The sequence below is a fragment of the Oncorhynchus tshawytscha genome, linkage group LG07 (genome assembly GCF_018296145.1).
Source record: "Oncorhynchus tshawytscha isolate Ot180627B linkage group LG07, Otsh_v2.0, whole genome shotgun sequence".
Lineage (NCBI taxonomy): Eukaryota > Metazoa > Chordata > Actinopteri > Salmoniformes > Salmonidae > Oncorhynchus > Oncorhynchus tshawytscha.
This window is the reverse complement of record NC_056435.1, coordinates 5,612,745-5,630,163: the sequence shown is the minus strand read 5'-3', so window position 1 is coordinate 5,630,163 and position 17,419 is coordinate 5,612,745. Positions and strand designations below refer to the sequence as shown.

The following is a 17,419-nucleotide window of genomic DNA, read 5'->3' as shown; positions in this document are numbered from 1 at the left end:
GCCATGATATAAATGGTTCATGGTTATCTGCATGTCTTTTACAATTTATGAAGTAGGCCATTCGATTACGGTCCCAAATTTCCCTCGTCGATTGCAATAGAGAAAATTAATTACTGTATAGGCTAATTTCATGGGTCAGGTATCAATCCTAGGATCCTTCCTTAACCACATAATACGGACAGAACCAAAATAGACAACAATTAAATATGGTAGCCTACGTGTTGTGTGTGGTTAATTTGGATTACAATAGGACCATGGTATAATGGCGTATAATAGCCTACCTAATTCTATATTGTCCCAAATTAACAGAAATATCTGTCAACATAGCAACTAGAGCCTACCTCTGTTTTATCCTGAACTTCTCTGGTGTTGTGCGCTCATATCCTGTTCTATTGAGTGCAAACCGTCCTAAAACAATATTCTGTGGATCATTTTTAAGAATAGGTCGACATGTGTGCAATCTTGGGGCAACGCGCGCCACTGTGGACGAAATCTATATCGTGCTGCGCTTCATTGCCTCACGTGTGCTCCAACTCGTCATGGAGCGCAAATTGCACTCTCCAAGCTTGAGCGCGTGAATGGGAAATCGCTACCCCATGACTAAATTATGTAGGACTGGACGAGGAGGATGCTTACCTTCATTTGAGAAAATCGGCCCAGTTTATATAAGGGTTCACCCTGATATAGCCCGGCAACACTAGATAGAAGAATACATTAGGAGCGTATCAAGTCTACAGAGAAAGCGAGGAAAGGAAAATATGGACCTAACGGACCAAGGAGCACAAATGGAGCCGCTACTACCCTCGGTAAGGATGTCCCATAGACAACCTACAATAGGCAACCATTGTGTTCTCACTGAAAATGGATTTCATATCGTTGATTGAGAATGTCTTGATGTGGGGATCGAACACACCTGCGTAGATCAGCCTATGTGTGCAATACATTTGAAATAAATCATAGATAGTCTATGTATGTTATTACATCGGTTATTTTATAGCATTAGAAAATTACAAAACTGTAGTAGACCTAATATAGGTAAGTAGGTTATAACCTAGTTTTATAGACCGGTTTGCCAAGACAACTGTTTTATCGAAAATATCGAGACATCGTAATATTTGTGATGATCGCTTCACTCTGGACCATCCTGGATCTTTCATTTGTGCTGGACCAATAGACCTGCATTAATATTGTCATCAACGTGGGCTAATAAAACTCCACAATGTTGACGTTTTTATTGCATAGTCTACTACATCAAGTACCTATAGAATACTGTAATTAACCTGATTTAGAAAGATAGGTTCGTATTTATTTACCAATTACTAATGCCTAATTTTCTTTATATCCACTAATTTCTCCTCTAATGCCATAGCTGACACATGTTGTTATTGATAAAGGATGATGTCGTGTCTTGTTGATGCACCTACTGACAGTGGAGGCTGCTGAGGGGAAGACGGCTCATACTAATGGCTGGAACGGAGCAAATGGAATGGCATTAAACCGTGTGTTTGATCTATTTGATACCATTCCACTGATTCCGCTCCGGCCATTACCACGAGTCCGTCCTCCCCAATTAAAGTGCCACCAACCTCCTGTGCCTACTGTGGTTCCAGTTCAATTGGTCCCCCTGCTGGATTACCTTACGGTGGAGCCGATTAGAATGTCTGTCATCTTGTTCACCCGGACTCAGAGTCAGACACATCCCAACTGATAACCAAATACTTCATAGAAGCACTATGGTGAAGTCCTACTCAGTCTGTCTGCCAATCAGTGGTTATGATGCGAAGGAGATAAGGAACAGAAGCCATTTAAGAGCTTTGGGACAGAGCCAGGTCCTATAATTGTGGACAGCTGTAAATTCACGGGCCCCATGTTGTTACGGTAGTTTACTACTAGACAGTAGATGTCGGCTCATCTGATATCTGATTGGACCCATTAGGATCTATAGGTGTATTATTAAGGAAAGCCACAGACAGACACCACTCATCAATAAGAACCAGAGTTTTTTCTCTCTCACCCTATAGGACATACTCTTTCTATGGTCAATCCACGGTCATAGACAAGACTGATGAACCGTAATCTATACATGTTGAATAGAGACCACACACCCAGTGGTGTCCAAAGACTGTGCCTGTTTCAGCGGTCAGGTCCTGTTTAGCATTCCGGTGATGGCCGCCGTGCTGGATTCTTGCCTCAAAGCCAGGGAGAGGAGAAATATGGCTTTTGCTCAAACACTGTTGAAAACGTTGTTTGCCTTTATGCATAGGTCATTATAAAAAGGAAAACCAAACATGACATTGAAAAATGACATTGATAAAACAGGTCGCCTGTGCGAGCCTACTTAACCAGTGCTGTGGATTGACCACGGGTTGAATATAACATGGGATGCTTTTGGTCACTGACTCACAATGCAGAGTGCAGTGCCCTGTCATCATAACTCTTGGCTGCCTAGCTGTAGCGTGTGTCCTGCATCCCAATGCGTTGCCATAGTTGCTGAAGGTTGTGTGTGGGTATGTGAGGGGATAGTAGGAGTGAGTACTATGTGGAAATCCTCAGTGTATTGTTCAAACAAAACTGGCATGTAAACTTGTATTAGAAACCTGGGGATCGGCAGTGATTGCATAGCACTCAATGACTTCCAGTGTGAAGATGCATAGCTAAGCAAGACTGGGTTATGCACGTAAACAATGTCCTGTGGATTGACGTTATACTGACCTTGTTATTTACAGGAACCAGGCCCCCAGAGCCCTCAGATACCTCAAGGAGACACGAATGTGGTGAGTACTTCTGCTTTCATACCAAGCCAAGCATGCAGGATAAGTCCTACTACTTTTTCTCAGTGATACCTTTTGATTTTCACTACAGATAAAGCCACTTCATGCAGCAAATGTGTAGGCATCCACTTCAAACGGTCTTGGTTATGAATATCACTGAAAATCCATCTGGCAAGCTTTCGAAGTTCTGAGTCAGACTTGAGATAAGAGCTCCCAACCAAGACTTTCACAGAAATCATTCATTGACGTCAATGGGAGACTTCAGCAAAAACTTGAGTTGAGCGTTCCGATTCCACATCAGAAATACATAGTATATATTGGGTAGAGAGAGGGTGTTGGGAGTTAGGGCTGGGGACAGGAGATGGAGAGGGTGTGATGTAGTAACGATGGGTCTGAATGCTGAGTCCTAAACCTGGGCACAGTGAGCCTGGCTGGTCTTCTGGCTGGAGTGGATCTAGTGTGAACAGACGGGGGAGGTCTGTAGAGCAGAGTGTGTATAGCAGGCAGAGCTAGGCCTGTTCTCTTGGACATAATGTTCTTGGATCAGTGGGACATCTCTGTCTGACTGGGTGATCCGACTGTGCAGAGCCAGCCCCACTGTAGTGAGCTAAGTGCCTGGACGACTGTGCAGAGCCAGCCCCACTGTAGCGAGCTAAGTGCCTGGACCGACTGTTTTTTTTAATTGTTTTTTTTATTTTACCTTTATTTAACCAGGTAGGCAAGTTGAGAACAAGTTCTCATTTACAATTGCGACCTGGCCAAGATAAAGCAAAGCAGTTCGACAGATACAACGACACAGAGTTACACATGGAGTAAAACAAACATACAGTCAATAATACAGTATAAACAAGTCTATATACAATGTGAGCAAATGAGGTGAGAAGGGAGGTAAAGGCAAAAAAGGCCATGGTGGCAAAGTAAATACAATATAGCAAGTAAAACACTGGAATGGTAGTTTTGCAATGGAAGAATGTGCAAAGTAGAAATAAAAATAATGGGGTGCAAAGGAGCAAAATAAATAAATAAATAAAAATTAAATATAGTTGGGAAAGGGGTAGTTGTTTGGGCTAAATTATAGGTGGGCTATGTACAGGTGCAGTAATCTGTGAGCTGCTCTGACAGTTGGTGCTTAAAGCTAGTGAGGGAGATAAGTGTTTCCAGTTTCAGAGATTTTTGTAGTTCGTTCCAGTCATTGGCAGCAGAGAACTGGAAGGAGAGGTGGCCAAAGAAAGAATTGGTTTTGGGGGTGACTAGAGAGATATACCTGCTGGAGCGTGTGCTACAGGTGGGAGATGCTATGGTGACCAGCGAGCTGAGATAAGGGGGGACTTTACCTAGCAGGGTCTTGTAGATGACATGGAGCCAGTGGGTTTGGCGACGAGTATGAAGCGAGGGCCAGCCAACGAGAGCGTACAGGTCGCAATGGTGGGTAGTATATGGGGCTTTGGTGATAAAACGGATTGCACTGTGATAGACTGCATCCAATTTGTTGAGTAGGGTATTGGAGGCTATTTTGTAAATGACATCGCCAAAGTCGAGGACTGGTAGGATGGTCAGTTTTACAAGGGTATGTTTGGCAGCATGAGTGAAGGATGCTTTGTAGGCGAAATAGGAAGCCAATTCTAGATTTAACTTTGGATTGGAGATGTTTGATATGGGTCTGGAAGGAGAGTTTACAGTCTAACCAGACACCTAAGTATTTGTAGTTGTCCACGTATTCTAAGTCAGAGCCGTCCAGAGTAGTGATGTTGGACAGGCTGGTAGGTGCAGGTAGCGATCGGTTGAAGAGCATGCATTTAGTTTTACTTGTATTTAAGAGCAATTGGAGGCCACGGAAGGAGAGTTGTATGGCATTGAAGCTTGCCTGGAGGGTTGTTAACACAGTGTCCAAAGAAGGGCCGGAAGTATACAGAATGGTGTCGTCTGCGTAGAGGTGGATCAGGGACTCACCAGCAGCAAGAGCGACCTCATTGATGTATACAGAGAAGAGAGTCGGTCCAAGAATTGAACCCTGTGGCACCCCCATAGAGACTGCCAGAGGTCCGGACAGCAGACCCTCCGATTTGACACACTGAACTCTATCAGAGAAGTAGTTGACTGTGCAGAGCCAGCCCCACTGTAGTGAGCTAAGTGCCTGGACCGACTGTGCAGAGCCAGCCCCACTGTAGTGAGCTAAGTGCCTGGACCGACTGTGCAGAGCCAGCCCCACTGTAGCGAGCTAAGTGCCTGGACCGACTGTGCAGAGCCAGCCCCACTGTAGCGAGCTAAGTGCCTGGACCGACTGTGCAGAGCCAGCCCCACTGTAGCGAGCTAAGTGCCTGGATCGACTGTGTGCCTTTGGATGTTTAATTATAGCAGAGAGAGGGGGAGGAAGAGAGAGAGGGGGAGGAAGAGGGAGTGGGGGAGGAAGAGAGAAGACACAGCTAAGAGAGATGCTAGTGCCTTTCCTTCACATTTCTGATAGTTTCCCCAACAATCCTATTTATTATCCGTGCCTAAATTGTTATTGATCCAGTACTACTGCCACTCGGAATGTATGTCATTAGGTAGTGTAGCAGAAGAATCGCTTGAAACGACGGATCCATTTCCAGTACAGCATGTTTCTGCCACAGTGTTCCGCTGACCATGCAGCACAGACTGAGTACAGTAGTGTCCTAGGCAGGACACACACACACACACACACACACACACACACACACACACACACACACACACACACACACACACACACACACACACACACAGAGGATGACTGCAGAGTAGAACCGCCTCATAGCATGTCCCTGTGGATTTGGGATGGATCAGATGTGGCAGGTGCAGCGGTGAGAAGTCCTAGGGCTTTTCTCTTCAAACCTCACAGAAGAAGGGTCTGTGTGTGTGTTTTGCTTACCGTGACTTAGCTACAAGCTTCTCTTAGATAAGAGGGCCACAACACCACACAGCCCAGCATCAGTGATGTCAGCAGCTCGCTAATCTCACAGGGGATTGGTGGACGGATGCTTGTCAGAAAACATCGGAGCCCGTCTGGATCAGAGCTGGGCAGTCTGAGCGCTTGTTTGTGTTGCAAAGCTGCTGTCAGGAGGAGGCTGGCTGGCATGGGGAAGAGGAACCGGTGAGAAGAGCCTGGCTCGACCTTACTGCCAATATCTCCAGCTGACAAACACAGACTCTGTCAGGGGGCTTGGATTCTGAGATTCCATCTTGCGGTCTCTCGACCACTGTACATCCAAGGGGATATCTCGGTCTTCCTTGCCCACACTGACGCGCCATGTTATCGGGGAGCTTGGACCCCAACTCTAATGGATTTAACTGCCAGGTACGCCTCTGGGTTTAGCCTGTGCCACCTGAGGGAGGTTGGCACATAGGGGGTGGCACAAAGAATGAGATGGAAATGCTGGTGATGATCAGGTGGCCTAAACTGTTGGTTGTTGCATCACAACATTGTTTGTGTTCATGTAAGAATATATCCTGATTGGAGTTTTAGCTCATATTTGGGTTTATGAAAATATACCACTGCAGACTTACCATGCACACATTCACGTCATGATTCCTCGACAGTGACATTGGACAGAAACACCATGCAACATTATTGATGGATAGCAAACGGGCCATTTGACGCTTTCCTGGACACTCTTGCCTATTAACATTGAAGTCACTACAGGGCAGAGTAAATGGCCTCCAGTTCAGTAGTATAGTGTTGGTTAATGCGATGCTTGATCACTGCTGTTGTTCTGCAGTAGAGGCTAGCGGTGCTGCTGATCTCCATGCATAGGAAAAGGTTCTGAGGAGGTACTGACAGATGGGACTCGAGCACTCTCATTTTGCGAGTTGGGGGGAGATCGAGCTAGAGATTATACCCACTGCCATGAACCCGATTGATCTTTGAGAGAAGCCAGAGGAAACCAAATGACCTAAACTGTTTGTGTTTGTCTCTGTCTTTGTCCATTTATGGCCACTTCAGAAGTATTGCTGTTTGTTGATGTCTTTTAGGCTTTGGATTAAACTGTGTTGATGTCACAAAGTGAATAGGACGTCTGTGATAGATGGGTATGGCTTTGAGAAGCTCTCCTGGGATGCTGATGCTGAGCACACTGCCATTGCCACGGTAACTAAGGCCATCTGTAGGGATCAGACGCGTGACGACGTCTGGCCTTATCCAATCCCATGGCTCTGGTGTAAGGGGCTCCGCCCATGCTAATCCACTAGCTGCAGCTATATAGAATCCCCCCGGCTTGAAACACATGTACAGTACTCTCATCCACATTAGACTGATCTACAGTCAGTAATCCTCTATCCCGTAGTTGAGGCTTTGTGAAAAGTCACATGCTATATGCTTCTGACCTGTTTAGATGTTGTTGGTCAAAATAATAAGTAGAGATGTTCTTTAATGTATACCTCATGGCCTAGATATCCTATGAAGGTAAACGTTGATAATCACTGCAGGTTCCGTGCGTCACAGAACTCCCTGAGAGACATATGAGGAACGTGGAAATTGGGTCACAAGGCTGGTGTGTGTGTCCTGGAAGGCTGTATTCTCACCGAAACGGCTTCCTGGAAACGGCTCGTGTGAAATCTCCTGGTTGAATTTTCGCCTAGGTACAGATTTAGGATCAGCGTCCCCTCCCCCAATCCTAACCTTAACCATTAGTGGGGGGAAAGCGTAGCTGACCTCAGGTCAGTGTCGAGGGGCAACTTCACCCTACACCCGTGTGAACAGATAGGTCTGTGATTTTTACTGGCAAAGATATGGGTACATAACCCAGGCACACCTTTCGGTCAACATTAGGAGACATCCTCTGTGTTTATTGTTTCTTAATGAGTTCCATAATACTTCCTCCCCCTGAAAGATAACATCAGCAGACCATCTCCTCTAGTGCAGCAGCCAATCATATTGTTCTCTCTGCCGGAGGTCGACCTGAAGTCCCAGGATGTCATTTTGATTTGTAGGTGGTTTACATTTTAAACAAAGACTTTGTTCACAACCGGGATGTGCAACCCTGGCCCTGGGGTTCCAGACTGTGTGTTAGCAGGCCTTTGTTCCAGCCCTGCATTAACACTTCTGATTCAACTGGTTACAGTGGGTGCATTATCAAACCAGTTCTTGTTCGAACTCAAGAAAACGATGTATTTCCTGTGCTGAAAATCACCGTCTCCTTGAATACGGTCATTCGAAAATAAAATGCTCAAGGAAAAGGAAATCTCAAGCGAGGTTCTAGAATAGTTCTCAAAGAAAGGAATGACGTCCAGCAGCGCGTGTGGGAGGTAAAGACGAGAAAGGAAGTCGTTTTTAAGCTGCCAGTCATTTTAAGGGAACTGGAAGTGTTGGGTGCAGTTTATTTCAGAACACATCAGTCGCTAGTTGAGAGACCTCTACACGCCATGCTCTTTGTTGAAAGCCACCTGACCATCTGTCGGTTTGATGAGAACATGTCGTTATCACAAAATTGAACATGAAGAGAATGCTACGGTTCGTACTGTCCAAGGTGTAGGACCTGACCTAACATGAGGGGAATGCAGGTGCTATCGCTACACACACAGGGACCAGCTGGTGTGTGTGTGCGTGCGTGTGTGCGTGGTTGCATGTGTGTGTGTGTGTGTGTGTTGTTGCAACTGTGCCTGTTTGCGTGCGTGTGTGTTTGTGCTCACTCGGGTTCTGAAGAAAAATATAAACAAAAATATACATGTAACAATTTAAAAGATTTTACAGAGATACAGTTCATATTATTATTATGATTATATATACATATTAACCAGGCAAGTCAGTTAAGAGCAAATTCTTATTTACAATGACGGCCTACCCCGGCCAAACCCGGACGATTGGGACTCCCAATCACAGCCGGATGTGATACAGCCTGGAATCGAACCAGGGACTGTAGGGACGCCTCTTGCACTGAGATGCAGTGCCTTAGACCGCTGTGCCACTTAGGAGCCCTTAGGAAATCAGAAAATTGAAATATATTCATTAGGCACTAATCTATAGATTTCACATGACTGGGCGGGGGTGCAGCCATGAGTGAGCCTGGGAGGGCATAGGCCTAGCCAATCAGAATGAGTTTTTCCCACAACAAGTTGCACCTGTGTAATGATCATGCTGTTTAATCAGCTTCTTGATATGCCACACCTGTCAGGTGGATAGATTATCTTGGCAAATGGTAAATGTTCACTAACAGCGATGTAAACAAATGTGTGCACAAAATTTGACAGAAATAAGCTATTCGTGCGTATGGAAAATCTCTGGGATTTCTTTACATCTGCTCATGAAACATAGGACCAGTGTATACTACCTCATTTGTCATCACCTCCAAGCCTCCCGTGCTCCTTCATGGGTTGTCCTTTTAACCAGTAGCAGTTAGTACAGTTTATCTAGAGTTTTGATTAGATGGTATATGCTGTAGCTACAAAGTGACTTTTTCATAGCAGGTTAGGAGAATTACCCTAACCTTAACCCTTATCCTAACCCTAAACTTAAACCTTACCATTACCCTAACCCTTATTCTCAACCTAACCATAACCTAACCAAGCATTTGCTTATCAACAGATAGAAAACCCAATTAGGGCCCAATTAGGTTAGGAAAAGGGTTAGGGTGAGCTAAAATGCTCTCCTAACCTGCTACGAAAAGTAACTTCCGGTGGTAGCTGTACTCCTTTATCGAGGTCAGTTAGTTTCCTCGTGGTCCGACTCCTCTCAGGAAACACAGACTGACTTTGTTGATTCCTAAGGTCACAGTCACACTCACTCCATAATAGTCCATTGATGTCAGATTTCAGAACTCATCAGAATGAGTGGTGACTGGTGGGGATACAGACTACTAGGTTATCCTGGGTCAGTTGTTGTGTCCCAGGGTTGGGGACTGATTTGGGTCAGTGGTGTATTGTATTGATAGGCTAGCTGGCTGGGGGAATGAAAGCGCCACCTGTGAAACTGTAATTCTATTCCGGGCCACCTGCTGTTTGTAATCCGTAGAGGGATTTTGGTTTCTGAGGCTTTTGGCTTGATTCTTGTTTTTTGTTGCTTCGTCACTGTCACAGAAAAAAATCTACAAAAAGTATGATTTGACAGACAAAACCGGTAATCAAGTTACTGGAGTAAATAAAACAATTGTGTCAATATTCACTTTTGTACCTTTTCACTTCGTAAAGAACGGGTGTCTTTGATGGTTTGGATTCATGGCAGGAAACCTGCTTACAGGGTTTTTTAGACGAGATGTTTTCTTGTCACATACGCCAGATCGGTCCTGCGATAGACTAGCGCCCTGTCCAGCGGGAGTACTTGTACATCAATCTGCCTCACGCTACATAAACAGGAGATAGACTCCTGCCTAATGGGCCTTTCTGGCTCGGACAAAGCTTACTTACTAAATAGACGACCGATTCCCCTCCCATCCCATCTCTACCGCCAAATCTGCATATCTATGTAAATATAAGCGTATTGGACGCAGTCCAGATTAAAGGGGAGATTGTTGTAAACTTCAAGGAAATAGTAGGATAAAGCTCTTCCTTGTCCCTGTTCTGTTCAGGGCTCTGTTCAGGGCTCTGTTCAGGGCTCTGTTCAGGGCTCTGTTCAGGGCTCTGTTCAGGGCTCTGTTCAGGGTTCTGTTCAGGGCTCTGTTCAGGGCTCTGTTCTGTTCAGGGCTCTGTTCAGGGCTCTGTTCAGGCTCTGTTCAGGGCTCTGTTCTGTTCAGGGCTCTGTTCAGGGCTCTGTTCAGGGCTCTGTTCAGGGCTCTGTTCAGGGCTCTGTTCAGGGCTCTGTTCAGGGCTCTGTTCAGGGCTCTGTTCAGGGCTCTGTTCAGGGCTCTGTTCAGGGCTCTGTTCAGGGCTCTGTTCAGGGCTCTGTTCAGGGCTATGTCCCAAATGGCCCTGTGGACCCACACTGCACAGATGATACATACAGTTAGTCAGCTTGATAGGAAAGAGCAGAGTGCATCAGTGAGCAACATGTGTAGGGACATGGGGGGAGGCTGCTGTAGCCCTGAACTGAATACCAAACAACTGTACGCGTTTCTCCTCCTCTGTCTCTTTCTGTCTCACAGAGAGACGCTTTAGGATAAGAATGAGACTACGCTTTCAGTAAATAGTCAAATGACACAAAACAAATCATGGACAATTGCTGATGGGAAATGCAGAAAATGTAGCTACACGCTGTTTCTACTGCATCTCTGTGGAGTGCATAGAGAACAGGAGAATAAGCCTGGGAACGGCCTTGGTGTTTAGTAAACAGAGAGGAGGAGGGAGAGAAGCCAATGGCAGGCATCTTTCCAAGGTCAACCTTGAACTCGCCAAACGTGGAAATCAGATAGACGTCAAGCTCCTCGTCCTCCTTTGGTTTACAGTCCCGGGCTGCAGCAGCTTCCCCTTCCCCCTACATGATGTCAAGCTCCTCGTCCTCCTTTGGTTTTCATTCCCGGGCTACAGCAGCTGTCCCCTACATGTGTTTCTCTGCTCATTCCCATCATGCTGACTAACTGCCTGCAGAACTAGGCCTGGATATGCGTTTGTTAGCGTATGCATGGTGTGTGCTCATTTCTCTGTGCATTTATGCGTGTGTGTGCGTGCGTGCATGGAGAGCAACTCCCACCTCGCGCTGGCTGCTCTGATGTCGTCATCAGGCAGAGGGCATGATAGGAGCTGATTTAGTCAGTGCTGTGTATGTCTCTTTCCAGGGTTAGATCCTGGGATATACACACCTAATGGCAAAAGGTTAGCATTTGTGGGGAGATGAAATCTTTGGTGGGAAGCTCTCTCTGCCGCTCTTCCATCAGTGTTCTGCAGCCTGCAGGAGATCCTGTCCCCACACCAGGCTATTAATAGACAGAGACAGAAACCTGCTGCAGGCCGGAGATGCTGTCTCATTTGTCAAACTGAACAGAAGACACGGAACACCACTCCGTCCTCCTATAGTGGTCCAGGCACAGAGAAAGACAGTTGGCGTTCTAGGATTTATTGACCGCTTTTCTCATCATGTTCATCTAACGAGACTTCAACATGAATTCATGAGCAAGTCTCTGTTAAGATGGTGTTGTGGGATCAGTGGTGGAGTCCTCTCCATTCTAACTCCCTCGGATCAGGAAGTGAATTGAAATTTGATTCATTAATAAAATGAGTATCATGTAAGTTGAGTGAATGACACTTCTACTTCTGAAATGAACTGAGATTCATCTCCTGAATTCACTGAATTGAAATTGAATTGACACTCAACCCTGAAGAGAATAACAAATATTTGATCAGACCCAGAATTTATAACAAGACGTTCTCGTAGGTTATTTCATTGTTGTTATATCAGACCAAACATTTTTCTCACGGGCTAGCAGCCAGGGAGCAGGAGGTGGGGGATTTCATTATGGTGTCACTGAGAACGAGGCGATTTCCCAGGGGGCCGTGGGTCCTCCTGGGGATAGAAGCAGCAGGGTCTGCCCCTGGTCACCCTTCACATTTCTCCAAGGGTGGTCTCTCGCGCTCCACACTCTGCTATGACAGCCATACTGCCTGATAAATCGAATGGGTATACATGACAGTTTTGCCCTACACCATTGAGTAAACAAAAATATGTATTTATGACTTTTTAAATTCCTTGCCCGACACCAAAGGGACTCTGGTTAGGATGTCTGTCTTTCTTTCTTTCTTTCTTTCATACTTTCATTCTTTCATTCATTCCTCTTTTGATGCTTCTTCCCACAGCCTCTATACTAGAGATCTCAGTCAGACTGTTTCAGCTGTGTATGTGGAAACAGCTTTGCTCATGTCCGACTTCTAAGATAATCATTGAGCCCACTGACACTGCCCACATGATGGGTCAGCGGCCCATTCCTCGAAGCAAGATGTAAATGACTTGACATCCAATATCACATTCATAAACAAACCAGCGCTGAAAACGTTTGTATACTTTCTATTGGTAATTCCTTGATCTCCATCCGTCTAGGAGAAATCACCCTCCTGAGAATGTCTAATGTGATGTCTAAGCCCACCCGGCCACAACCCACCCATCCCCACCACCATCTGTCCAGAATATTCCCATGATCCTCTAGGCTCAGTCACATGGGCGTCCATGTGTGGGTGCCTCCTCCCTCCAGCAACCTGGCCTGGGCTAGTCTAATCTTCTTCAGCACCCAGGACTGGCAGTGTAGGACGTCTTTGATTGGTCTGTAGCCACAGTCATCCAGTCACGGGATGCGTATGTAATGGAATTGTATTCCCTGTATAGTGCACTGCTTTTGACCAGCATTCTAAATGGAATGCAGAAAATACACAGTCTTTTGTAATACTGTCCAGATTGATCTGAACTGAACTGTGGTATCATTTTGTTATGTTAATAGGCTCTGGTATCTTACCTTTGGAAGCTGTAGCATAGAGCCAGTGTCCAGGGGCAGGTTCTGAGGTGCTTCCACCAGCTGCAGGCCTGAAAACATCAACGAGTTCTAGAATTAAGCGGCGTGATAGGAATAATACAACCACTGTTGTATCTGTAGCTCATTTCCATGCCTGTTGTATTACTAATACACTGCTGTCGTATCTACACCGTCTAACTGAAGTGCTGTATATTCACTGTCTCCCAATCACGTTGAGTGCTGATTACATTCTAGTCTGATTAGATTGTCAAATGATGCAATATGGAAAAGCTCAGCAGTGACCGGAAATTATTTGAGTGTAGCATTGACTTGTTCTCAGAGATGATTGTGAATGAAGTGTGGCTGATTACCAAAGGGAATTAACTAGCATTACTCGGCATCTGTGAGTATAGCCCTGCCTCTCATATTTTACCAGCTTACCGTTGGCACCCAGAACCTCCTATGTCACCTCATGTTATTTGGCAAAAAGATTAAGCCAACAACCCCCTGGACAGAAACATGTTATTTTGGGAACACTCACTAAGCGAATAGTACATAGACACAGTATAAATGCACGCACGCACGCACATACACACACATATATATATATACATTGGGGCAAAAAAGTATTTAGTCAGCCACCTATTGTGCAAGTTCTCCCATTTAAAAAGATGAGAGAGGCCTGTCATATTCATCATAGGTACACTTCAACTATGACAGACAAAATGAGGGAAAAAAATCCAGGAAATCACATTGTAGGATTTTTTAATGAATTTATTTGCAAATTATGGTGGAAAATAAGTATTTAATCTTGGTAGAAATTCCCTGTTTTAGGTCAGTTAGGATCACCACTTTATTTTAAGAATGTGAAATGTCAGAATAATAGTAGAGAGAATGATTTAGCTTAGCTTTTTTTTTCTTTCATCACATTCCCAGTGGGCCAGAAGTTTACATACACTCAATTAGTATTTGGTAGCATTGCCTTTAAATGGTTTAACTTGGGTCAAAACGTGTCGGATAGCCTTCCACAAGCTTCCCACAATAAGTTTTGTGAATTTTGGCCCATTCCTCCTGACAGAGCTGGTGTAACTGAGTCAGGTTTGTAGGCCTCCTTGCTCGCACACGCTTTTTCAGTTCTGCCCACAAATGTTCTATATGATTGAGGTCAGGGCTTTGTGATGGCCACTCCAATAACTTGACTTTGTTGTCCTTAAGCCATTTCGCCGCAACTTTGGAAGTATGCTTGGGATCATTGTCCATTTGTAAGACCTACTTGCGACCAAGCTTTTACTTTCTGACTGATGTCTTGAGATATTGCTTTAATATACAAAAAAAAAAGGGGAAAGTATTCGGCCCCCTTGAACTTTGCGACCTTTTGCCACATTTCAGGCTTCAAACATAAAGATATAAAACTGTATTTTTTTGTGAAGAATCAACAACAAGTGGGACACAATCATGAAGTGGAACGACATTTATTGGATATTTCAAACTTTTTTAACAAATCAAAAACTGAAAAATTGGGCGTGCAAAATTATTCATCCCCCTTAAGTTAATACTTTGTAGCGTCACCTTTTGCTGCGATTACAGCTGTAAGTCGCTTGGGGTATGTCTCTATCAGTTTTGCACATCTAGAGACTGACATTTTTCCCATTCCTCCTTGCAAAACAGCTCGAGCTCAGTGAGGTTGGATGGAGAGCATTTGTGAACAGCAGTTTTCAGTTCTTTCCACAGATTCTCGATTGGATTCAGGTCTGGACTTTGACTTGGCCATTCTAACACCTGGATATGTTTATTTTTGAACCATTCCATTGTAGATTTTGCTTTATGTTTTGGATCATTGTCTTGTTGGAAGACAAATCTCCGTCCCAGTCTCAGGTCTTTTGCAGACTCCATCAGGTTTTCTTCCAGAATGGTCCTGTATTTGGCTCCATCCATCTTCCCATCAATTTTAACCATCTTCCCTGTCCCCGCTGAAGAAAAGCAGGCCCAAACCATGATGCTGCCACCACCATGTTTGACAGTGGGGATGGTGTGTTCAGGGTGATGAGCTGTGTTGCTTTTACACCAAACATAACGTTTTGCATTGTTGCCAAAAAGTTCAATTTTGGTTTCATCTGACCAGAGCACCTTCTTCCACATGTTTGGTGTGTCTCCCAGGTGGCTTGTGGCAAACTTTAAACGACACTTTTTATGGATATCTTTAAGAAATGGCTTTCTTCTTGCCACTCTTCCATAAAGGCCAGATTTGTGCAATATACAACTGATTGTTGTCCTATGGACAGAGTCTCCCACCTCAGCTGTAGATCTCTGCAGTTCATCCAGAGTGATCATGGGCCTCTTGGCTGCATCTCTGATCAGTCTTCTCCTTGTATGAGCTGAAAGTTTAGAGGGACGGCCAGGTCTTGGTAGATTTGCAGTGGTCTGATACTCCTTCCATTTCAATATTATCGCTTGCACAGTGCTCCTTGGGATGTTTAAAGCTTGGGAAATCTTTTTGTATCCAAATCCGGCTTTAAACTTCTTCACAACATTATCTCGGACCTGCCTGGTGTGTTCCTTGTTCTTCATGATGCTCTCTGCGCTTTTAACGGACCTCTGAGACTATCACAGTGCAGGTGCATTTTTACGGAGACTTGATTACACACAGGTGGATTGTATTTATCATCATTAGTCATTTAGGTCAACATTGGATCATTCAGAGATCCTCACTGAACGTCTGGAGAGAGTTTGCTGCACTGAAAGTAAAGGGGCTGAATAATTTTGCACGCCCAATTTTTCAGTTTTTGATTTGTTAAAAAAGTTTGAAATATCCAATAAATGTCGTTCCACTTCATGATTGTGTCCCACTTGTTGTTGATTCTTCACAAAACAATACAGTTTTATATCTTTATGTTTGAAGCCTGAAATGTGGCAAAAGGTCGCAAAGTTCAAGGGGGCCGAATACTTTCGCAAGGCACTGTATCCACATACATTTCCAACCTCATCTATTTTGTGAAGTGCACCAGTCCCTCCTGCAGCAAAGGACCCCTACAACATGATGCTGCCACCCCAGTGCTTCATGGTTGAGATGGTGTTCTTCAGCTTGCAAGCCTCCCCCTTTTTCCTCCAAACATAACGATGGTCATTATGGCCAAACAGTTCTATTGTTGTTTCATCAGACCAGAGGACATTTCTCCAGAAAGTATGATCTTTGTCCCCATGTGCAGTTTCAATCCGTAGTCTGGCTTTTTTAATGGTGGTTTTGGAGCAGTGGCTTCCTCCTTGCTGAGTGGGCTTTCAGGTTACTTTGATATACGACTCGTTTTATTGTGATATAGATACTTTTGTACCGGTTTCCTCCAGCATCTTCACAAGGTCCTTTGCTGTTGTTCTGGGATTGATTTGCACTTCTCGCACCAAAGTACGTTCATCTCTAAGAGACAGAACCCGTCTCCTTCCTGAGCGGTATGACGGCGGAGTGGTTGCATGGTGTATATACAGTGGGGAGAACAAGTATTTGATACACTGCCGATTTTGCTGGTTTTCCTACTTACAAAGCATATAGAGGTCTGTAATTTGTATCATACCTACACTTCAACTGTGAGAGACGGAATCTAAAACAAAAATCCAGAAAATCACATTGTATGATTTTTAAGTAATTCATTAGCATTTTATTGCATGACATAAGTATTTGATACATCAGAAAACCAGAACTTAATATTTGGTACAGAAACCTTTGTTTGCAATTACAGAGATCATACGTTTCCTGAAGTTCTTGACCAGGTTTGCACACACTGCAGCAGGGATTTTGGCCCACTCCTCCATACAGACCTTCTCCATACCCTTCAGGTTTCGGGGCTGTCGCTGGGCAATACAGACGTTCAGCTCCCTCCAAAGATTTTCTATTGGGTTCGGGTCTGGAGACTGGCTAGGCCACTCCAGGACCTTGAGATGCTTCTTACGGAGCCGCTCCTTAGTTGCCCTGGCTGTGTGTTTCGGGTCATTGTCATGCTGGAAGACCCAGCTATGACCCATCTTCAATGCTCTTACTGAGGGAAGGAGGTTGTTGGCCAAGATCTTGCGATACATGGCCCCATCCATCCTCCCCTCAATACGGTGCAGTCGTCCTGTCCCCTTTGCAGAAAGCATCCCCAAAGAATGATGTTTCCACCTCCTTGCTTCAGAGTTGGGGTGGTGTTCTTGGGGTTGTACTCATCCTTCTTCCTCCAAACACGGCGAGTGGAGATTAGACCAAAAAGCTCTATTTTTATATCATCAGACCACATGACCTTCTCCCATTCCTCCTCTGGATCATCCAGATGGTCATTGGCAAACTTCAGACAGGCC

At 44.8% G+C, this 17,419-nt stretch overlaps 1 protein-coding gene across 3 annotated transcripts in view; it reads left to right on the top strand.

Moving 5' to 3' along the window:
* The first annotated feature begins 484 nt into the window (after nucleotides 1–484).
* The window catches only part of LOC112253748 (sodium-driven chloride bicarbonate exchanger), a 39,497-nt gene continuing 22,562 nt past the window's right edge, over nucleotides 485–17,419 (top strand). Inside the window, exons 1-2 of one of the 3 annotated variants that reach the window (XM_042323970.1) lie at nucleotides 485–806; nucleotides 2,727–2,774. In XM_042323970.1, the coding sequence (XP_042179904.1) occupies nucleotides 759–806; nucleotides 2,727–2,774 (96 nt within the window). In that variant the 5' untranslated portion in view covers nucleotides 485–758. Of the gene's footprint in view, nucleotides 807–2,726; nucleotides 2,775–5,643; nucleotides 6,088–17,419 lie in introns of those variants that run through there. The other 2 variants (XM_042323971.1, XM_042323972.1) reach the window with 2 other exon arrangements.